The 24488-nt window shown below is 44.4% G+C and overlaps 1 protein-coding gene across 1 annotated transcript in view; it reads left to right on the plus strand.

The window, feature by feature from the left end:
* The first annotated feature begins 6441 nt into the window (after positions 1-6441).
* Positions 6442-24488, plus strand: part of LOC121550878 (carbonic anhydrase-related protein 10) — a 37724-nt gene continuing 19677 nt past the window's right edge. The window contains exons 1-2 of the mRNA XM_041863280.1: positions 6442-6848; positions 8644-8718. Coding sequence (XP_041719214.1) covers positions 6791-6848; positions 8644-8718 — 133 coding nt within the window. The 5' untranslated portion in view covers positions 6442-6790. The remainder of the gene's footprint in view (positions 6849-8643; positions 8719-24488) is intronic.

Raw genomic sequence — 24488 nt, forward strand, 5'->3', positions numbered from 1 at the left:
AAAAGCAGAACTTAATATTTGGTACAGAAACCTTTGTTTGCAATTACAGAGATCATACGTTTCCTGTAGGTCTTGATCAGGTTTGCACACACTGCAGCAGGGATTTTGACCCACTCCTCCATACAGACCTTCTCCAGATCCTTCAGGTTTCAGGGCTGTCGCTGGGCAATACGGACTTTCAGCTCCCTCCAAAGATGTTCTATTGGGTTCAGGTCTGGAGACTGGCTAGGCCACTCCAGGACCTTGAGATGCTTCTTACAGAGCCACTCCTTAGTTGCCCTGGCTGTGTGTTTCGGGTCGTTGTCATGCTGGAAGACCCAGCCAGGACCCATCTTCAATGCTCTTACTGAGGGAAGGAGGTTGTTGGCCAAGATCTCGCGATACATGGCCCCATCCATCCTCCCCTCAATACGGTGCAGTCGTCCTGTCCCCTTTCCAGAAAAGCATTCCCAAAGAATAATGTTTCCACCTCCATGCTTCACGGTTGGGATGGTGTTCTTGGGGTTGTACTCATCCTTCTTCTTCCTCCAAACACGGCGAGTGGAGTTTAGACCAAAAAGCTCTATTTTTGTCTCATCAGACCACATGACCTTCTCCCATTCCTCCTCTGGATCATCCAGATGGTCATTGGCAAACTTCAGATGGGCCTGGATATGCGCTGGCTTGAGCAGGGGGACCTTGCGTGCGCTGCAGGATTTTAATCCATGACGGCGTAATGTGTTACTAATGGTTTTCTTTGAGACTGTGGTTCCAGCTCTCTTCAGGTCATTGACCAGGTCCTGCCGTGTAGTTCTGGGCTGATCCCTCACCTTCTTCATGATCATTGATGCCCCACGAGGTGAGATCTTGCATGGAGCCCCAGACCGAGGGTGATTGACCGTCATCTTGAACTTCTTCCATTTTCTAATAATTGCGCCAACAGTTGTTGCCTTTGCACCAAGCTGCTTGCCTATTGTCCTGTAGCCCATCCCAGCCTTGTGCAGGTCTACAATTTAACCCTGATGTCCTTACACAGCTCTCTGGTCTTGGCCATTGTGGAGAGGTTGGAGTCTGTTTGATTGAGTGTGTGGACAGGTGTCTTTTATACAGGTAACGAGTTCAAACAGGTGCAGTTAATACAGGTAATGAGTGGAGAACAGGAGGGCTTCTTAAAGAAAAACTAACAGGTCTGTGAGAGCCGGAATTCTTACTGGTTGGTAGGTGATCAAATACTTATGTCATGCAATAAAATGCAAATGAATTACTGAAAAATCATACAATGTGATTTTCTGGATTTTTGTTTTAGATTCCGTCTCTCACAGTTGAAGTGTACATATGATAAAAATGACCTCTACATGCTTTGTAAGTAGGAAAACCTGCAAAATCGGCAGTGTATCAAATACTTGTTCTCCCCACTGTATATCCAAGCCCTATAAGTGTTGCAGTGGAACTATGTTCAGTATAGTCTATCTTGGGTAGAATACCTCCATGTTTGTACAGTCGTGGTCAAAAGTTTTGAGAATGACACAAATACTAATTTTCACAAAGTCTGCTGCCTCAGTTTTGATGATGGCAATTTGCATATACTCCAGAATGTCATGAAGAGTGATCTGATGAATTGCAATTAATTGCAAAGTCACTCTTTGCCATGAAAATGAACTTAATCCCAAAAAAAACATTTCAGCCCTGCCACAAAAGGACCAGCTGCCATCATGTCAGTGATTCTTCCGTTAACACAGGTGAGAGTGTTGACAAGGACAAGGCTGGAGATCACTCTGTCATGCTGATTGAGTTCGAATAACAGACTGGAAGCTTTAAAAGGAGGGTGGTGCTTGAAATCATTGTTCTTCTCTGTTAATCATGGTTACCTGCAAGGAAACACGTGCCGTCATCATTGCTTTGCACAAAAAGGGCTTCACAGGCAATTGTTGTGAAGAAGGTGTCAAGGCACCCAAGAAAGTCCAGCAAGCGCCAGGACCGTCTCCTAAAGTTGATTCAGCTGCGGGATCGGAGCACCACCAGTGCAGAGCTTGCTCAGGAATGGCAGCAGGCAGGTGTGAGTGCATCTGCACGCACAGTGAGGCGAAGAATTTTGGAGGATGGCCTGGTGTCAAGAAGGGCAGCAAAGAAGCCACTTCTCTCCAGGAAAAACATCAGGGACAGACTGATATTCTGCAAAAGGTACAGGGATTGGACTGCTGAGGACTGGGGTAAAGTCATTTTCTCTGATGAATCCCCTTTCCGATTGTTTGGGGCATCTGGAAAACACCTTGTCCGGAGAAGACAAGGTGAGCGCTACCATCAGTTCTGTGTCATGCCAACAGTAAAGCATCCTGAGACCATTCACGTGTGGGGTTGCTTCTCAGCCAAGGGAGTGGGCTCACTCACAATTTTGCCTAAGAACACAGCCATGAATAAAGAATGGTAGCAACACATCCTCCGAGAGCAACTTCTCCCAACCATCCAAGAACAGTTTGGTGACGACCAATGCCTTTTCCAGCATGACGGAGCACCTTGCCATAAGGCAAAGTTGATAACTAAGTGGTTCGGGGAACAAAACATCAACATTTTGAGTCCATGGCCAGGAAACTCCCCAGACCTTAATCCCATTGAGAACTTGTGGTCGATCCTCAAGAGGCGGGTGGACAAACAAAAACCTACAAATTCTGACAAACTCCAAGCATTGATTATGCAAGAATGGGCTGCCATCAGTCAGGATGTGGCCCAGAAGTTAATTGACAGCATGCCAGGGCGGATTGCAGAGGTCTTGAAAAAGAAGGGTCAACACTGCAAATATTGACTCTATGCATAAACTTAATGTAATTGTCAATAAAAGCCTTTGACACTTATGGAATGCTTGTAATTATACTTCAGTATACCATAGTAACATCTGACAAAAATATCTCATAACACTGAAGCAGCGAACTTTGTGAAGACCAATACTTGCGTCATTCTCAAAACTTTTGACCATGACTGTATATCGGCTAACGTTTTTCCTGAAGATGTACTAGCTAAGTACAACCACCAGATGTCTCTAAGTGTTCACATTATCCATAATTTGCATTGAACTTGTATTTTCTAGGTATTATTATATTATGAAATGTATCTAAATTCTTCCCAATATTAAGTTATATTGTTGTATTGTGTAGGCCTGTCATGGTTTGTGGGTATCATAAGCACAGATTTCATAACATGAATTAAAACGTGTAACCTTATATCCGCTAACATCAAGGCGGTGACCCGATCCTGTAGGTTCATGCTCTACAACATTCGGAGAGTACGACCCTGCCTTACACAGGAAGCGGCACAGGTCCTAATCCAGGCACTTGTCATCTCCCATCTGGATTACTGCAACTCGCTGTTGGCTGGGCTCCCTGCCTGTGCCATTAAACCCCTACAACTCATCCAGAATGCCGCAGCCCGGCTGGTGTTCAACCTTCCCAAGTTCTCTCACGTCACCCCGCTCCTCCGCACACTCCACTGGCTTCCAGTTGAAGCTCGCATCTGCTACAAGACCATGGTGCTTGCCTACTGTGGGGATCTAGATGTGATGACTAGCTTAGAAAGAATGCATTAATGATTAAACATAAAAGGTTTGTACTGTACTGATATAAATTGTTTCACATAACAAGCTGTGATTCATGTGAGGAACGTTAGGGGGTAGGATGAGATAAGACTTGTATTTCTCACAGACACGAACACTGCCTCTTTGTGATCTGTGAACCGTCCAAGGACGTGTACTGCAAAAAGGTGCTGACTCTCCTGACAGGTTGTGATGATAACAAATGTATGCCTGGCAACAGTGTGCAACAGTGGAGCGCCAAGGGGATGGGACCAGCCTGTGCGCCAACGGATAGGCTGAGTAAGTCTAAACTACGCTCAGTCTCTACTCTGATTGGCCAGCAGGGAGCGGGAACTATCTCTGTCAGAGTATTTTAAGAAGAACTCATAACAATGGCTTAGTTCTCTGAGTGCCCTGCGTGGTATTTCAGTGGACCTGTATATACGAACATCATATTTACCATTGAAGTGGTTTGCATTAATTAAAATACTAGTCTATTTTAGAAGACGTGTATTGACCTCTTTTGTTCCTAATACCAGATTTGAATTGACGCAACTTAACACTACGGAGCTGTGAGGGGAACGGCACCTCCGTACCTTCAGGCTCTGATCAGTCCCTACACCCAAACGAGGGCATTGCGTTCATCCACCTCTGGCCTGCTGGCCCCCCTACCTCGGCGGAAGCACAGTTCCCGCTCAGCCCAGTCAAAACTGTTCGCTGCTCTGGCACCCCAATGGTGGAACAAGCTCCCTCACGACGCCAGGAGAGCGGAGTCACTCACCACCTTCCGGAGACACTTGAAACCCCATCGCTTTAAGGAATATCTGGGATAGGATAAAGTAATCCTTCTAACCCCCCCCTAAAAAAAAATAAAAAAAATAACATATTGTAAAGTGGTTATCCCACTGGCTATAAGGTGAATGCACCAATTTGTAAATCGCTCTGGATAAGAGCGTCTGCTAAATGATGTAAATGTAAATATGGCCATTGGGCAATATTTTGCAAACTGTCAAAACGTAGACTACAAGCCCTCCCTGTTAAGATGCATTACAAACATTAATTAATAAAAGTTAGGAATAATGATTCAGAGTAGCCTATCTATTGACTGATCATCACTTTTTTTTACACCTTGCTGGCATGTCACTGTCCCATGGCAACTCGGTCTCAGAGCATTTCGTATTATTCTGTACATAAATCCGTGACACGCCATTTAGTATGATATATTGCCTTTCATATTGGTATGTATTAATTTGTGGATGTCCATCATCCATTTTGTATGATATGTTACAAATTACAATTCGTATGATATGTTACGAATTCCAATTCGTACAATATGTTACGAATTGTAATTCATACAATATGTTATTATGAATTAGCAAAATGTTCAATATGTTACTAATTTGCAAAACGTTTGATATGTTACGATTTCAATATGTTGTGGCTAATGTTAGCTAGGTGGTTAATGCTAATGTTAGCTAGCTCTAGAGTTAGGGTTAAGGTTAGGAGTTAGGTTAAAGGGTTAAGGGAAGGGTTAGCAAAAAGGGAATAAAAAAATTAAATGATCAAATAATGTGTCTTTCGTCTCTGTGTTTTCATAATCTTATGGGAGAAATCATCCGAGCCCATGTATCTGATGCTGTCTGGAACAAAAGAGTATGACATGTTGCCGCCATAGCATTTGATTGATCGATGCCAGCAAGCATTTTGCCTCCCTTGATAAAAAAAGTATAAAATAATTAGCCAATCAGCGTTGAGCTGAACTAAACTGTGGGTTATCCTGGCACAGCAAAACACCCCCCAAGGGAGGCCCGTTTGGATTTGGCTTCACAGCAATCACATCACATCCTTAGCAAAACATCATCATTGTCAGAAAAACTTGTCTGTTTCTGATCTGCTTGTGTTGATGTCCTGCAGTAGCTAGCTTGCTAAATCGGCTCTTTCCTAAGCAATGGATGGAGATGGGGATTTGGACTTATGGTTTTGACTTAATTCTCTGTACAGGCCAATGATTATGACGGCAATTCTGATCTAACCATAAATTCATATATTGTGCCTGAGACGATTGAAGTTCAATATGTAGCCTAGATGTAGCCTAGTAGGCTCACGTCAACTAGCTAGCTAACTTAGCTGGTTCATTGTTGCCCATGCGAGGAAGTTAGGCAAGCAAGCATTTTAGCTAGGTAACCTCTAACAGCCAAACCTAAAAGCATACTACTGTACGACAGAGCCATAGACCGTTTTGCCAACATGAAAGACAGGAGGATGTCATTGGCGTTCAACTAGTCTACAAGTAGGGTGAGTCCCCCCAATTTCTTTTTTTTACTTGTGCACACACACACACACACAGACAGAAATCAGTACCATGGACAGCCATATGATATTTAGAAACATTGATTGGACTAATTCGTTTTTGGTATCTTTAAGTTTGTTTTCAGTGTATTAAACTAAGCATATATAGCCTTGTTGATTTGATGATGTTTAAATGTTTAAGTTGAAATGGTGCTGGAATAGCGGAGGCAGTGCTCCTGTTGTCTTTGTGCTGACTTGTGGTAACTCTGTAGTTCTAAATCAGTAGTTGTTTAGTAAACTGTCGAAAACATTAACATGCTTGACCATGCTGCAGGTCATATAACTGTTTGTTACATGCAATATTTGCTCTGTGGACTTCACTGGACTGATGTTGCTCTCCGGTTTTGTGATGACACAAACATATGTGTAGTTTAATTTATTCTGCCACTGTGTGACTGTTGTCTTTTTGTTGTCACTGCCTTATTGTATATCACAGTGGCATATGAAAGAATAGCTTATATAGCAAACAATGCAAATATCACAACATAGGTTGTAATATGGCTTTAATATGTTACGTCTACTCTATGAGACCAGTCTGCCGATGGTGACGGTCTACCGCGAGCGGTGACAAGTTGAGTCCATTCAAAGATAGCCAGTCATGTAGCTTTAGTCCGTACTAGGTCTGCAAACACATTCAATGGCGAAGAGAACGACGGTATCGTGTCGAAATTATCGAATATATATTTTTTATGGATTACATTACGTGTTTTGAGCGGTCGTGGTTCTTTTAGCATACCATTTTGCCAGAGCGCCACCACTCTGAATGTGACACCTTGGATAGTTGACGGATTGGCGTCAGGCTGTGGAAAATGCCTCATCAAAGTTTGTCATCGTTTATAACTCAAACTTTACAATCAATATATTTAAGCTTTTGTAAAATTAACTTGGAATGAATGAAGAATGCATATCGTTTGGGAAATATTTTCGATTTTTCAAGCATATTTCATCTGTACTTCAGGTAAGCCTTGAAGCCTACGGTTCTTAAATGGAATACATGAGATGAAGTGATGAGCTCAACTTCAGGGTTTTAACAAACCCCAGAATATTGTGACATATTTAAATGTATTTGGATAAGGAAACACATAAATGTCTTCTGTTGGTGATACCGTTGCAACTGTAGTGCAATGTAGGGCACGGGTGTTGCAGCTGTCTACCAACAATTGTTTCAGTGTAGGTTTAAGCATTTAAAGGTCACTAAAGCAAATATTTACTCCACTTGCGCGTGAGTTAGCAACACAATTACTGTAATCGTTGATTATCCAGCCATTTTCGTGAATCTTAGTCATAATATTATATAATAGGCTATTTGTGTTTAGGATTATGGATTTGTTTTGTCGTGCCCTCAATTTGGTACAAATGAGAAAACATTTTACAAAATCTCTTTGCGGCTGTCAAATTTGTAATGCTGAGATTAGATTAAACATTCGGCGTGTTCCACATCCAGATGCTCTTTACATGTTGCGTGGATATCATTATTATTGCCCACATCTTACATCATCGCAAATATCAATGAATATTGTGTCTGCATCCCAGGAGGTGTCAGTCCCAAAATAAGCTATGACAGAGACTAATTTGACAATAGATGGAACTTTTCAAGTATGTTTAATTTCTGTCCTTATTTACATCTGCCAGACAGCAATAAATTGTCTCTTATGTTCTTACCCTCATGACCACTGACATAATTATTAGTGGGAAGAACAGCTGACCTTGGGGCTTGACCCCAAGATCCAGAAGTACAGAGGGCAAGTGCTGTACCACAAAACCCTGGGCCTGGGATAGAGGCAGTAGAACACTCACATGAACAGTGTTTCAGTATTCTCCCTCTCCAGGCGTGTCCATTCGCACAGAGCACCACCTGCGAACTAGCACCTTAGAAACCACCGGAATTATCCCATTGCTGCCTGTCACCAATGTAGCGAGAGAGTAAGAGACAGCTGGCAGTGGGCATGATCCTCAGATCCTGTGTGGTGCAGAGGCAGGTGCTCTACCACCTGTACCACAGCAACTTGGCCTCAGGGCAATTCATAGGATTTGTTTCCCTCCATTAAGTATGATATGTTACGTTATGAATGGAAAAGCTGTTGTACAATATCATACGGATTGCAGGATGTATAGTATCATACATCTTGGAGGCGGTATATTATTATACGTCTTGCTCTGATCCCAGGCTGCTTGTTCAGTTGTTAGCATTTGTGGTAAGGACAAAGGTTAGGAGAATTGATGTTGCAGGTTAGTAGAACTAACAACAAAGGTTTGGAGAATTTACGTAGCAGGTTAGTAGAATTAGGTTAAGGTTAGGGGAAGGGTTAGCTTAAATGCTACAGCTGTCCCTGACGCGACTTGAACATGCAACCTTTGGATTGCTTTATTATTATTTATTTTTTATTCTGATTTTTTAGGGGGTGTTGCAGAACCCCCAGCACCCCTACTTCCCACGCCAACCTCCCTACTTTCATTTCTGTCTTAAGTAACCAGACCATTATTCTATTTGTAACGTAACGTAACATATCCTACTAAATGGAGGTATACAAATTAACATTCCAAACCCTACGTCTCTTTAATGTGGTCAGGCTGACCCCAAAAGCCTGGGCCTCAATTCAGTTTTATCTCTAATCTCTCTAATTGTCTTTTTAGAGGTAATATTAGACTTAAGAAGAAGTGAAAGTTAACAGCGTTCTAACAACTGAGTTAATGATCATTTTCAGCAACATGATAGTTACTGTGACTGTGGTTTTGTTTTTTTCCTACTACAGCACAGCTAATTTCACCAAAGATTCATGACGGTTGGTGGGCGTACAAAGATGCTGTCCAAGGGAGCTTTGTTCCAGGTAATTCTTTTAGATGTTGAACAAACACTCTGACATCACATGAACTCAAAGCATTGGTGTCCAATGGCCCACTATTAATTAAGGAGATGGTAGAAGTTGCCCCTAGCCACAGATCAAGGGTCAGACACTTCTTTATTCCCCTTTCTCTAAATTGTTCTTATTTTACAGGCCGAAAACATTTGTAGAAATCCAGAGTAACGTTCCTTGTTGAATGATATGAAGAAACATGTTCCTTTAATCTTATACACTTCCAACTGGGCACAGACGTCAGTTCAAGCTCTAGTTTTGATTTACATTTGGTTGAGTTGTCAACTAATGTAAATTGAACGTGAAATCAACAATATAATTCACCATATCATTGGATTTAGGTGAAAAATTAGGTGAAAAAACGACAAAATTCCCTTATGGTGATTACTTTTTGCAAATCCAATCAGTTTTCCCACATTGATTCAATGTCATCACATATAATTTTTTTGTTGAAATGATGTGAAAAACAATGTTGATTCAACCAGTTTTTGTCCAGTGGGTTGTTTTGTAACAAAAAGCCAGACAAAACATTCCTCTCTGTTTTGGGAAGGGAACATTTCTTGTTAACCAGGAGGGTTTGCTTGTTAGCAACTGTCTTGCTCCTGGGCAGTGTTATTGTCATGGGCTGGCTTCTTCCTCCACTCTCTCTCTCTGCAGCAGGAGCTTCAGGTTCGCTACTGTTCTGACTGCAGGTCTTATGAAAATGTTATCACAGCCCTGTCCCTCCCTCTTCCTCCCTCTCTGTGCTTCTTTACTCCATACTCAAGGGGAGCACAGACATACAAGTATACAGAAGAAGAAGGGCAGCACAATGAATAAAATAGAGGTCTTAGACCTTTTCAATGAGGAAGCATCGAATGACCAATATAACTGTGCAGTCAAGTGTAGTCTGGTAACATTTCAATAATACAACACAAGCCCAAATTCTGGTGACATTTCTTGTTTGAAGCTGTTATTCTTTAAAAGGTACATTTGACATAAATATTATATCATCATACACAGAAGGGTGACTTCCTGTTTAAAATCAACAATTGCCTAGACTTCCACTATTGTCAATAGGGCCTGGACGATACCAGTATCGCAATATTTTTTCCATAGCAAACATGAAGCAGACCAAACTCTGTGGTCCTTTAAAAACCTGCTCTATGTAAAATATGATGTGCTATAGCTTGGAAAATAAATAAATGTGACTCTGGATCGTACCCGGCTCCATGAGGGAGCTAAAGGGGGCTTAGCCCCCTCAGTTTTAGTTTAAAAAATAGCAAAAACAATCTGTATCTTTGCTGTCAGCACAATGGACAGAGTGCACCACGGTGTGTGTAGGGGGGCTATGGAAGGCCACTGGGGTGGTTAGGTATGACTCCTTTGGGTTTCCATAAAAAGCAGGAAAAACACGTCTCATCTCTGTGGTAGGCTAAGTGAATAACGTGACACGCCGCAGCATGTAATATTAGATTTGGATTTATAAGGGCGGTGTCAAATTTACCAGTTTAAGTGTTGGAGGCCCAACTGTCTCCTTCCTGCTCCTCTGCTCTTCCTATGGGGAGCGCTCTGCAGGAGTGTCTGCCCTATGATGGGGTGTGTGAGGTTTTCATCTGACATTGACTGACACTGAATTCCAAGATGGCGAAGTAGTGCAGTCTTGTTTCTGTCGTGTGTCTGTAAATAGCCTGTAAATACCCAGTTTTTTGTATTTTTCGTACATATTTCCCTATCAGACTTTTCATCCTTCTACAAAATATACTTTCCTGCAACCTGCCTCACTCAATGTGGAACGGATTCTATTATTGACTTACCTTTTATCCAGAATCTAGAATCTCCAGTTGAAACTAGCTAGCCAGCTAACTAGCTACTTGCTATTAGCCACGGCTAGCGGTGTTTCACCCAGAACATAGGATTTTTTCCCGCAGGATTAATTTTAATCACTGGACATTGATCACCGGATATTCGGCCAGTCTGCACAGCGCGTTATCGACCCAGAACATATCAGTTCTTCCGCCGGAATCACTGATTCACTGGACCTTTAACTCCGGATTCATCGCCACCAGCTGGCTACAACAAAACGGACGCTGTGGTCTGGCTAATCAACCTGAGCTAGGCCCATCTCCCGGCTATCTACCTCTCTATCAACTGGACGGGACCACCTAGGATTGACGCGGAGCCCCGCCGATCCTACACGACTGGTCTGCCGACGAAATCGTCTGATGTGGTTACGACGCAACCACGAAGATTCCATCCATCTGCTAGCCCTGGCCCGTTAGCACACGCTTACTCACTAAACTGAACTAGCTACTGAACTAGCTACTTGCTATTGGCCACAGCTGGCGGTGTTTCACCCAGAACATTTGATTTTTTTTCCGCGGGATTGGTTTTAATCACTGGACATTGATCGCCGGATATTCGGACAGTCAGCACTGCGCGTTGTCGACCCAGAACATATCAGTTTTTCCGTCGCTACCAGCTGGCTACAACAAAACGGACGTAGCACACGCTAGCCGTGGCCTCTTGCTCACTGGCGCTTCACCACCGGACCTTGTGATAACTCAGCTATACAGCTGATATCTGCTGGACTGTTCCTTTTTACGGTACTACATCCTGTTTATGTTTAGCCTCAGCCCAAACATGGTTAGTTTATTGTTGTTTCGGTTATTTCTAATTGTACTATATCACTGTAGACCCCCAGCCTAGCTGAACCTGCCTTGGTTAGCCCCTTTGTCCCTCCACCCATACACTCAGAGACCGAATCAATTTATGCCTCTAGAGATACTATCTCTTTCATTGTTACCCAACGCTTAGGTTTACCTCCACTTTACTCATATCCTTCCATATCCTTGTCTGTTCATAATGCCCTGAATCTTTTCTATAACACCCGGAAATCTGCCCCCTTTATTCTATGTACCCAACGCACTAGAAGACCAGTTCTTAAAGCCTTTAGCCGTATCCTTATTCTAGTCCTCCTCTGTTCCTCTGGTGATGTAGAGGCTAACCCAGGCCCTGTAGCCCCCCAGTATCACTCCTACTCCCCAGGAGCTATCATTTGTTGACTTCTGTAATCGCAAAAGTCTGGGTTTCTTGCACATAAATATCAGAAGTCTACTTCCTAAGTTTGAGTTATTCACTGCGTTAGCACACTCTGCCAACCCTGATGTTCTAGCAGTGTCTGAATCCTGGCTCAGGAAGGCCACCAAAAATTCTGAAATTTCCATCCCCAACTATAACATTTTCCGTCTAGATAGAACTGCCAAAGGGGGTGGAGTTGCAATCTACTGTAGAGATAGCCTGCAGAGCTCTATCATACTATCCAGGTCTGTGCCCAAACAGTTTGAGCTTCTACTTCTAAAAATCCACCTTTCCAGAAATAAGTCTCTCACTGTTGCCGCTTGCTACAGACCCCCCTCAGCCCCAGCTGTGCCCTGGACACCATATGTGAATTGATTGCCCCCATTTATCCTCTGAGTTTGTACTGCTTGGTGACCTAAATTGGGATATGCTTAATACCCCAGCCATCCTACAATCCAAGCTAGATGCCCTCAACCTCACGCAAATTATCAACGAACCTACCAGGTACAACCCTAAATCCTTAAACATGGGTACCCTCATAGATATCATCCTGACTAATATACCCTCTAAATACACCTCAGCTGTCTTCAACCAGGATCTCAGCGATCACTGCCTTATTGCCTGCGTCCGTAACGGGTCCGCGGTCAAACGACCACCCCTCATCACTGTCAAACGCTCCCTAAAACACTTTAGCGAGGAGGCCTTCCTAATTGACCTGGCCCAGGTATCCTGGATGGATATAGATCTCATTCCGTCAGTAGAGGATGCCTGGTTGTTCCTTAAAAGTAATTTCCTCTCAATCTTAAATAAACATGCCCCATTCAAAAATACAGAACTAAGAACCGATATAGCCCCTGGTTCTCCTCAGACTTGACTGCCCTTGACCAGCACAAAAACATCCTGTGGCGTACAGCATTAGCATCAAATAGCCCCCGCGATATGCAACTTTTCAGGGAAGTTAGGAACCAATATACACAAGCAGTCAGGAAAGCAAAGGCTAACTTTTTCAAACAGAAATTTGCATCCTGTAGCACTAACTCCAAAAAGTTTTGGGACACTGTAAAGTCCATGGAGAATAAGAGCACTTCCTCCCAGCTGCCCACTGCACTGAGGCTAGGAAACACTATCACCACCGATAAATCTACAATAATCGAGAATTTCAACAAGCATTTTGCTACAGCTGGCCATGCTTTCCATCTGGCTACCACTAACCCGGCCACCAACTCTGCACCCTCTGCTGCAACTTGCCCATGCCCCCCCCGCTTCTCCTTCACACAAATTCAGACAGTTGATGTTTTGAAAGCGCTGCAAAATCTGGACCCCTACAAATCAGCTGGGCTAGACAATCTGGACCCTTTCTTCCTAAAACTAGCCGCGAAATTGTCGCAACCCCTATTACTAGTCTGTTCAACCTCTCTTTCATAACGTCTGAGATCCCCAGAGATTGGAAAGCTGCCGCAGTCATCCCCCTCTTCAAAGGGGGGTGACACTCTAGATCCAAACTGCTACAGACCTATATCCATCCTGCCCTGCCTTTCGAAAGTATTCGAAAGCCAAGTTAACAAACAGATCATCGACCATTTCGAATACCACCGTACCTTCTCCGCTATGCAATCCGGTTTCCGAGCTGGTCACGGGTGCACTTCAGCCACGCTCAAGGTCCTAAACGATATTATAACCGCGATTGATAATAGACAGTACTGTGCAGCCGTCTTCATCGACCTGGCCAAGGCTTTCGACTCTGTCAACCACCGCATTCTTATTGGCAGACTAAATAGCCTTGGTTTCTCAAATGACTGCCTCGCCTGGTTCACCAACTACTTCTCAGATAGAGTTCAGTGTGTCAAATCGGAGGGCCTGTTGTCTGGACCTATGGCAGTCTCTATGGGGGTGCCACAGGGTTCAATTCTTGGGCCGACACTTTTCTCCGTGTATATCAATGATGTCGCTCTTGCTGCTGGTGACCCTCAGATCCACCTCTACGCAGACGACACCATTTTGTATACATCTGGCCCTTCATTGGACACTGTGTTAACAAACCTCCAAACGAGCTTCAATGCCATACAACAATCCTTCAGTAGCCTTCAACTGCTCTTAAACACTAGTAAAACTAAATGCATGCTTTTCAATCGAACGCTGCTAGCACCCGCCCACCCGACTAGAATCACCACTCTCGACGGGTCTGACCTAGAGTATGTGGACAACTACAAATATCTAGGTGTCTGGTTAGACTGTAAACTCAACTTCCAGACTCACATAAAGAATCTCCAATCCAAAGTTAAATCTAGAATCGGCTTCCTATTTCGCAACAAAGCCTCCTTCACTCATGCTGCCAAACATGCCCTCGTAAAACTGACTATCCTACCGATCCTTGACTTCGGCGATGTCATTTACAAAATAGCCTCCAACACTCTACTCAGCAAATTGGATGTAGTCTATCACAGTGCCATCCGTTTTGTCTCCAAAGCCCCATACACTACCCACCACTGTGACCTGTACGCTCTTGTTGGCTGGTCCTCACTACATGTTCGTCGTCAAACCCACTGGCTCCAGGCCATCTATAAATCACTGCTAGGCAAATCCCCGCCCTATCTTAGCTCATTGGTCACCATAGCAGCACCCACCCGTAGTCTGCGCTCCAGCAGGTATATCTCACTGGTCATTCCCAAAGCCAACACCTCCTTTGGCCGCCATTCCTTCCAGTTCTCTGCTGCCAATGACTGGAACGAATTGCAAAAATCTCTGAAGCTGGAGACTCTTATCTCCCCCAATAACTTTAAGCATCAGTTGTCAGAGCACCTTACCGATCACTGCACCTGTACACAGCCCATCTGAAATTAGCCCACCCAACTACCTCATCCCTATATTGTTATTTAATTTGCTCCTTTGCACCCCAGTATCTCTATTTGCACATAATCTCTTGCACATCTAGCATTCCAGTGTTAATACTATTGTAATTATTCTGCACTATAGCCCATTTATTGCCTTACCTCCATAACTTGCTACATTTGCACACACTGTATATATATTTTCTGTTGTATTTTCTGACTTTATGTTTTTTTTCTTTACCCCATATGTAACTCTGTGTTGTTTTTATTGCACTACTTTGCTTTATCTTGGCCAGGTCGCAGTTGTAAATGAGAACCTGTTCTCAACTGGCTTACCTGGTTAAATAAAGGTGAAATAAAATAAAAATAAAAAAAATTGATTATGACCTAGCTCTCTCCGGAGCCTGGAGAGGAGATGGTGTGCTCTGACCCTTTCCCTGGGCTTGGAGAGAAAATGACTGCGCCGCAACAATGTTCCTGGTTGTGGCACAGAAGTTGTCACTGCTGGGGGGTCTGGAGACAACCCCAGTGTCCACTGTGCATCGTTCGGGAGAGAATGCTCCCTTACCTGCTACAAAAAAAGCCCATCTGGGGAAGTTTGTACCCCCGTATTGCCCAAAGGTTAGTGGACAGTGTTTAGGGCCTGGGCAAAGTGTTCAACTGCCTCGGGGCAACTGCTATGATGTTCCTTTATTTGCTCTGTCAATCTACATGTTGGTCAATATGTATCATGTACCCAGTGCTCGTTTGGAATGTGCCATTCTGCCTTGCTGTCACATGTCCATTAGTTTGAGTAGTGTGTGTGTTTAAGGGGGGTGGTTAGAAATACTGAACCGTAATGATTTCAGTTGGAGGAATTGACCACTGCTACATCCTGACAATATTTATGAAGATATTGCTTATGTGTGAGGAACGTGTCTCGGGCATCATTTTAAATGTCGAGACCAGAATAAGGGGAGGGGTGTGTGGCGACTCCCGCCAATTCGTGCACACTATTTGTTTTCATTGTGACAATTGTTTGTCAATGTTTATCAATGCCCCATGAAATATATTCATCAGTGAAGTTACTGTTAATCCCAACATATTTCCCCATTAATTTAGAATGTTTGGTTATGGAAATGTTTATAATTCATTAAATATAATTATACATTCATACCATTTCTCATTCTCCAAGTAGAAACGTTTGGAGAGCTCACAAACTGCACAACACTTGTGGTAAAGAACTTTTGGTTTATTTAATTACATTTTATTTAATTGCACTTACCAGTTTACTGTCAATTTCTTTGTCTTTGTTTAGGGAGCATGTGTCCGGTTTCTCCCTCATGTTTAATGATGTGTGAACGCGCGCACTTTAGCGTGCATTGATATACCTGACCTGCGCGCCAAGAATAGGTTAGACCAAATGTATTTATGTGCTCTTTTGGGTATATTCTAGTTAGTTCACTTTTGGGTAACTCAAGGGGAGGCTGTATCTGAGCCTGGTAGACCCCACCTGTGCTTTATTGGTTAACATTTACATTTTAGTCATTTAGCAGACGCTCTTATCCAGAGCGACTTACAGTTAGCGCATACATTATTTTATCGAACCCACAACCCTGGCGTTGCAAACGCCATGCTCTATCAACTGAGCTACATCCCTGCCGGCCATTCCCTCCCCTACCCTGGACGACGCTAGACAGGTTTTGCCTGATGAGAGGCTTTTTCTTTTGAATGCTGACATTTTGAAGTCAGAACTTTGTATATATATTTGTAAATATCACCATCATCTTTGAAACCCCAGTGCTGTGTAAATAAATCCAACACTCATTTGCACCTCTACCTGCCTGCCTCCTGCTGAATATTTGTCCTTATGACTGCTAGAAGGCCCCTATTTTACGCTGATACAGCGTAGAGGAGATAGGCTACAGATTTCGCGCCAATCTGTCACTTCAAAAGCACTCAATGATCTCGGAGTCTCTACATTTGAACTTGATGTTTATTTTGGTATAGCGTGATAAGCAGAATTAAATAGAATTCCAATGCAAGAACCCCCAAAAATGTAGCCCCTCATCGATTTCAATTGCCCCCTTAGTCACTTTATCCTGGCGCCGGGTCTGCTCTGGAAGACAACATAATGATGTTTGTTTCCAACATTAGCACTGTTTTCCTAAAGAAGTTAAATCTGCTTTGTGTTTTGCTTCCTTGCCACGATACTAACGAGTATCGCGATACTGGTATCGTCCTGGCCCTAATTGTCAATGTGGGCCTCAAGGAAGGGTGCAAATTTAGATGAGCCAATGGGCTCCTATAAGGATATGTGAAACCAGCAGAAACTGCTGCCTCGAGGGCCAGCGCTGTCCTCAACTGCTCCATGTGTTACTCTGTCATTGGATTACTTTAGTTTCAACCTCTCTTCTCCTCTCCTTTAGGGCAGGAGGGCTAGGGCGAGAAAGGCCTATTAGCTGTGACAGATAAGCACAGCAGGTGACACAGAGGCCTTTGGAAGTCTTTTGTAGAAGGTTGTGGGATGCTCCCTGACCTTTTACTTTATGTCTCCTGCTAGTGTATCAGTGTGTAGACTCAGGGGGTGCGCCCTTTCAGCCTCTCAGCCTAGCCGCAGGGAAGCTTCCTGTCCATCACCACAGAGACCTTTACACAGGAGAGGAGACATCCACACACAGTCAACTGCAAAAGACAGTGACTCTGTGTATGTGCTGTGTGTCATATGGGTGGTAGCCAAGTTGGTGGGATGTTTATGGTATTGTACATTCATTTGCCTCAAGCCCTTTTTGATGAAAACGGGAAACTGTACAACTAGAATGTACATTAGGAGCCATTTAATTAAAGACTTTACTTTTTGAAATAGAAAGGAAATGGAATTGATCAAAACAGGCTCAGAAAGAGTGCAATTATGCCTTGGCCCATTAACTTATTGATACAGATTTCAATTCAACTGAACCTTTTGTCAGAAACAAAGGTATCACCTTCCTTCTGTATATTCTTGCAGGAGCATAACTCTGTATTATTATTTGTATGTGCTGCAGTCTTGGAAAGTAGGTCACCAAGTTAGTGATCACAGCCAGCTATCTCTCTCTCTCTCCCTCTCTCACACACACACATACACAGACGCCCTTGCAAAGACTCTGAGGGGCAAAAAATACGTGCGGAAGGAAGAAACAGAATCCCTCCCACGCAAAGAGTTATGAGGGAATTTAAATGTAATGGGAAGAGGCTAGAATAGAATTATGATTACTATGCTCTCAATAATCTTCTAATGATATTAAAAGGCCATATTCACAGGACCGCTCTCACTCAGAGCTATAATAATGTTAAGCTCCTCTTCCTCTTTTTCCCACCCACTGCCTAATGTGATGAACATAGATATGTTCTAGCATATTGCTGCTGTATTTCTACTTGTGGGTCTTAAATGTCAGCCATAACCTAGCACCTTGACATAATGTTTAAGCTTTGAGGACAATGCTGTAGCTAATGTTGGTCGCAGCCGGAGGATGAGGGGATAGGTTTGGTATTGGACCAACATTAGCTACAGCATTGTCCTCAAAGCTTAAACATTATGTCAAGGTGCTAGGTTATGGCTGACATTTAAGACTGTTAACAACAAAATCATTTATAGGTGAGCCAGCCAAGTAATTTATAGCTTTGATAAAGGAAGATGCTCAAAGGAAAGGTCAGAAAAGCAGTCGCTTATTCCTCCTCCTTGTCATGTCAAAATAAGATTTGATTTGTTCGAGGGCTGAGCAAAATAACCTCCTACAGCAGATGGTGTTAAATCCTCTATGATGATAAGAAGGTCTAGACCTAGGAATATTATCCTGTCAAACCAGAAGCTTGTCAGTAACCAGGTTTCCATCCAACCCTTTCCATCGGTAGAGTTAAATGTGATGGAAACCCATTTAACTTGTATTTTTTTATTCAGTACATGGAACCACAAGTTATTTTATGTGCATTATGTCATCACGCACAGCCTTTTATCCGCAAATAAGTCTGTTACTTGATAGAAACATCTCTGGTGGGAAAATGTGTATATTGTTTTTATGCAGATTTTAGAATATTCGCATGAAAATCTGTCAACAATTGGATGGAAACCTAGCTAGTTGTTGTACATAGTCAGGCTACTCCTTTGGAATTGGTATTGCCCACCAACACCCAAAACACCCACCTGCCTTTTTATAAAGTTGTTCCATGGAATTACCCCTAGGCTTTCAGCACCCTTTTAAGCACTGTTTATTAAGCATCATTAATTTGTTAACACTCTCTGATTGTAATTAACACTCTCTGATTGTCTCACACTCCATAGCCTATAGTTTGCAAGCGTCAACTTTCTGAGTGTTAAAAGGTCTGTACCGTGTCCTAATATTTGGAAGACAATATTACAGCTGCACTTGCAACACAGAGTTACAGTGGGGGAAAAAAGTATTTAGTCAGCCACCAATTGTGCAAGTTCTCCCACTTAAAAAGATGAGAGAGGCCTGTAATTTTCATCATAGGTACACGTCAACTATGACAGACAAAATGAGAAAAAAAATCCAGAAAATCACATTGTAGGATTTTTAATGAATTTATTTGCAAATTATGGTGGAAAATAAGTATTTGGTCAATAACAAAAGTTTCTCAATACTTTGTTGTATACCCTTTGTTGGCAATGACACAGGTCAAACGTTTTCTGTAAGTCTTCACAAGGTTTTCACACACTGTTGCTGGTATTTTGGCCCATTCCTCCATGCAGATCTCCTCTAGAGCAGTGATGTTTTGGGGCTGTCGCTGGGCAACACAGACTTTCAACTCCCTCCAAAGATTTTCTATGGGGTTGAGATCTGGAGACTGGCTAGGCCACTCCAGGACCTTGAAATGCTTCTTACGAAGCCACTCCTTCGTTGCCCGGGCGGTGTGTTTGGGATCATTGTCATGCTGAAAGACCCAGCCACGTTTCATCTTCAATGCCCTTGCTGATGGAAGGAGGTTTTCACTCAAAATCTCACGATACATGGCCCCATTCATTCTTTCCCTTTACACGGATCAGTCGTCCTGGTCCCTTTGCAGAAAAACAGCCCCAAAGCATGATGTTTCCACCCCCATGCTTCACAGTAGGTATGGTGTTCTTTGGATGCAACTCAGCATTCTTTGTCCTCCAAACACGACGAGTTGAGTTTTTACCAAAAAGTTCTATTTTGGTTTCATCTGACCATATGACATTCTCCCAATCCTTTTCTGGATCATCCAAATGCACTCTAGCAAACTTCAGACGGGCCTGGACATGTACTGGCTTAAGCAGGGGGACACATCTGGCACTGCCGGATTTGAGTCCCTGGTGGCGTAGTGTGTTACTGATGGTAGGCTTTGTTACTTTGGTCCCAGCTCTCTGCAGGTCATTCACTAGGTCCCCCCGTGTGGTTCCGGGATTTTTGCTCACCGTTCTTGTGATCATTTTGACCCCACGGGGTGAGATCTTGCGTGGAGCCCCAGATCGAGGGAGATTATCAGTGGTCTTGTATGTCTTCCATTTCCTAATAATTGCTCCCACAGTTGATTTCTTCAAACCAAGCTGCTTACCTATTGCAGATTCAGTCTTCCCAGCCTGGTGCAGGTCTACAATTTTGTTTCTGGTGTCCTTTGACAGCTCTTTGGTCTTGGCCATAGTGGAGTTTGGAGTGTGACTGTTTGAGGTTGTGGACAGGTGTCTTTTATACTGATAACAAGTTCAAACAGGTGCCATTAATACAGGTAACGAGTGGAGGACAGAGGAGCCTCTTAAAGAAGAAGTTACAGGTCTGTGAGAGCCAGACATCTTGCTTGTTTGTAGGTGACCAAATACTTATTTTCCACCATAATTTGCAAATAAATTCATTAAAAATCCTACAATGTGATTTTCTGGATTTTTTTTCTCATTTTGTCTGTCATAGTTGACGTGTACCTATGATGAAAATTACAGGCCTCTCTCATCTTTTTAAGTGGGAGAACTTGCACAATTGGTGGCTGACTAAATACTTTTTTCCCCCACTGTATTTGAACTATTGTAGTTCCATCTGTAGTTCTCTCACGTCCCAAGACATCTGCTCTCTGATGTTAACTGCATGATGTATCATCAACTATTCCTCCAATTTAATTATATCCACAGGACCTTAGGAAAGCATTACACTGGAGTTGTGAGTGTCTCTGCACAGTCCAGCAGGTTCAATAGATGGCAACCTGGCCCCAATGTTGTCTTCTTTGTTTAGGCTGCTTCGAAAATTGGAAATATAATCCCTACGATCTGAGGGGAGGATTTTCCTGGTCATTTTGATATAAAATCAGAGTGAATTTTGTGAATTGTGATTGCTGTGAATTGGCCAGGCCTAGTGGTCTCTCCAGACCCATTGACATTTATGTTCTCATTTTAGTTTGTTCTCTGTAACGTTATGTTTATATCCTGACTATTTTGCTCTGGAAAAAAAACTCTAGACTTCAATTAGCTGCATATCCCGACACGTGTTGTGAAGTCTCCCTAGAGGTAGTTGTAGAGTCTGGTTTTCAGCTCTTGGCTGGGACATACTGCATTGCACCTGCTGCATGCACCTGCTACCTGATCCAATAAAATACCTGTACTGGAATAGAGATCATGAGCACTAGGCAGCATGGGTAAAGGGGGTGAGAGTTCACACGTGAGGGTTTAGACATACTTATACTTTTGTAGCTGAGTTTTTGAATGGAAATTGTTGTCTTTCATGCTCAGCCTCAGTAATATCTAGGTGCACCTCTAAGCACCTTTCGCTGCCAAAACAATAACGTTTGTTTGAATCTGCCCTATGAAGCATCCTTAACAATGAATGCATCGTCATTTATTTAGATGTTTTTATCACTCTTGCTCCACCAAATCAACAAGCAATTAAAGTGGTTAAAGAGTTAAAAGTTAGATTGCCATGCATTGAGTGCAATGCTATCTTTTATTTCCTTTGAGCATGGTTCTCAGTTTGACATATCCTCTCTTTCCTCCGACTGTTGTGCTCACCAAATGTCACTGAGTGGGATTACAACACAGTTACATCACTGTTTTAGGACACAAAGGCTTTTATACAGTTGAAGTCGGAAGTTTACATACACTTAGGTTGGAGTCATTAAAACTCATTTTTCAACCACTTTCCAACAATTGTTTACAGACAGATTATTTCACTTATAATTCACTGTATCACAATTCCAGTGGGTCAGAAGTTTACATACACTAAGTTGACTGTGCCTTGAAACCTCTTGGAAAATTCCAGAAAATGATGTCGTGGCTTTAGAAGCTTCTGATAGGCTAATTTACATCATTTGAGTCAATTGGAGGTGTACCTGTGGATGTATTTCAAGGCCTACCTTCAAACTCAGTGCCTCTTTGCTTGACATTATGGGAAAATCAAAAGAAATCAGCCAAGACCTCAGAAAAAAAATTGTAGACCTCCACAAGTCTGGTTCATCCTTGGGAGCAATTTCCAAACGCCTGAAGGTACAACGTTCATCTGTACAAACAATAGTATGCATGTATAAACACCATGGGACCACGCAGCCGTCATACCGCTCAGGAAGGAGACGTGTTCTGTCTCCTAGAGATGAACGTACTTTGGTGCGAAAAGTGCAAATCAATCCCAGAACAACAGCAAAGGACCTTGTGAAGATGCTGGAGGAAACAGGTACAAAAGTATCTATATCCACAGTAAAATGAGTCCTATATCGACATAACCTGAAAGGCCGCTCAGCAAGGAAGAAGCCACTGCTCCAAAACCGCCATAAAAAAGCCAGACTACGGTTTGCAACTGCACATGGGGACAAAGATCGTACTTTTTGGAGAAATGTCCTCTGGTCTGATGAAACATATGGCCATAATGACCATCATTATGTTTGGAGGAAAAAGGGGGTGCTTGCAAGCCGAAGAACACCATCCCAACCGTGAAGCATGGGGTGGCAGCATCATGCTGTGGGGTGCCTTGCTGCAGGAGGGACTGGTGCACTTCACAAAATAGATGGCATCATGAGGAAGGAAAATTATGTGGATATATTGAAGCAACATCTCAAGACATTAGTTAGGAAGTTAAAGCTTGGTTGCAAATGGGTCTTCCAAATGGACAATGTGTCACGTTCGTTCATAGACTGGTCGAACCAAGGCGCAGCGTGATATGCATACATGTTTATTTGAACCGAATAAACAACGACAAAACAACAAACTAAACGAAACGTGAAGTCCAAGGTACACAAACAACATACCTCACACAGAACAAGATCCCACAACCCACTAGTGCCAATAGGCTGCCAAAGTATGGTCCCCAAACCGCACAACCTTTACTTAACAGGGTAGGGGCTGGGTGGGCATTCCGCCTCGGAGGCGGATCCGGCTCCGGGCGTGACAACCACCTATTCTCCGCCTCCCTGTTGCGCCCCTGGTCTGGTCTGGACCTCGGCGCGCTATTTCCCCTCTCCTTCCTCCCACAATACTCCAAGCCCTGTCTGGACCCTGGTGTGGGAGACCCCAAACCTGGAGAGGGGCTGACGTCTGGGTCTGGATTGGACCCCGGTGGAGCGGACTACTCTGGCTCCGGAGTGGAGCCGCTGACCGGAGCTGGATTAGGCACCGGTGGAGCGGACTGCTCTGGCTCCGGAGTGGAGCCGCTGACCGGAGATGGATCAGGCACCGGTGGAGCGGACTGCTCTGGCTCCGCAGTGGAGCCGCTGACCGGAGCTGGACTGGACCCCGGTGGAGTGGACTGCTCTGGCTCCGGAGTGGAGCAGCTGACCGGAGCTGGATCAGGCACCGGTGGAGCGGTCTGCTCTGGCTCCGGACTGGAGCAGCTGACCGGAGCTGGATCAGGCACCGGTGGAGCGGACTGCTCTGGCTCCGGACTGGAGCTGCTGACTGGTGCCGGACCAGGCACCAGTGGAAGGGGCACGGGCCGTGCCGGACTGGACACACTCACCACTGGTCTGGTGCGAGGAGCAGGCACGGGCCGAACCGGACTAGGAACATGCACCACTGGCTTGGTGCGAGGAGCAGGAACAGGCCGGGCCGGACAGGCGACACGCACCACTGGCTTGGTGCGAGGAGCGGGAACAGGCCGGGCCGGACTGGCGACGCGCACCACTGGCTTGGTGCGAGGAGCAGGAACAGGCCGGGCCGGGCTGGCGACGCGCACCACTGGCTTGGTGCGAGGAGCAGGAACAGGCCGGGCCGGGCTGGGAACACGCACCACTGGTTTGGTGCGAGGAGCAGGAACAGGCCGGGCCGGGCTGGCGACGCGCACCACTGGCTTGGTGCGAGGAGCAGGAACAGGCCGGGCCGGGCTGGCGACGCGCACCACTGGCTTGGTGCGAGGAGCAGGAACGGGCCGTAACGGACTGTGGAGGCGGACTGGAGGTCTGAAGCGGAGAGCTGGCACAACCCGTCCTGGCTGGATGCCTACTTCCACACAGTGTGTGTGAGGCATTAGCACAGGACGCACAGGGCTGTGCACGCGCACTGGCGATACAGTACATGGAACCGGCACAGGATATGCGGAACCGAGGAGGCGTACTGGAGACCAGGAGCGTTGAGCCAGCACACCCCGTCCTGGCTGGATGCCCATCTTCGCACGGCACGTGCGTGGTGCTGGCACAGGACGTGCAGGACTGTGCCGGCACACTGGCGACACAGTACGTAGCTCCGCATAACACGGAACCTGCCCAGTCACACGCTTCCTCGCGTGAGTACGGGGAGTTGGCTCTGCTCTAACACTAGGCTCCGCCAACCACCCTTTTAGCCCCCCCCAAAAAAAATTATTGGGGCTGTCTCTCGGGCTTCTTCCTCGACCGGCTTCCTCTGTGTTGCCGTTGCTCCTCTCCTGCCTGGGCATCTACCTTCGCCCATGGCCCTTT

The sequence above is a fragment of the Coregonus clupeaformis genome, chromosome 35 (genome assembly GCF_020615455.1).
Source record: "Coregonus clupeaformis isolate EN_2021a chromosome 35, ASM2061545v1, whole genome shotgun sequence".
Taxonomy (NCBI): Eukaryota; Metazoa; Chordata; class Actinopteri; order Salmoniformes; family Salmonidae; genus Coregonus; species Coregonus clupeaformis.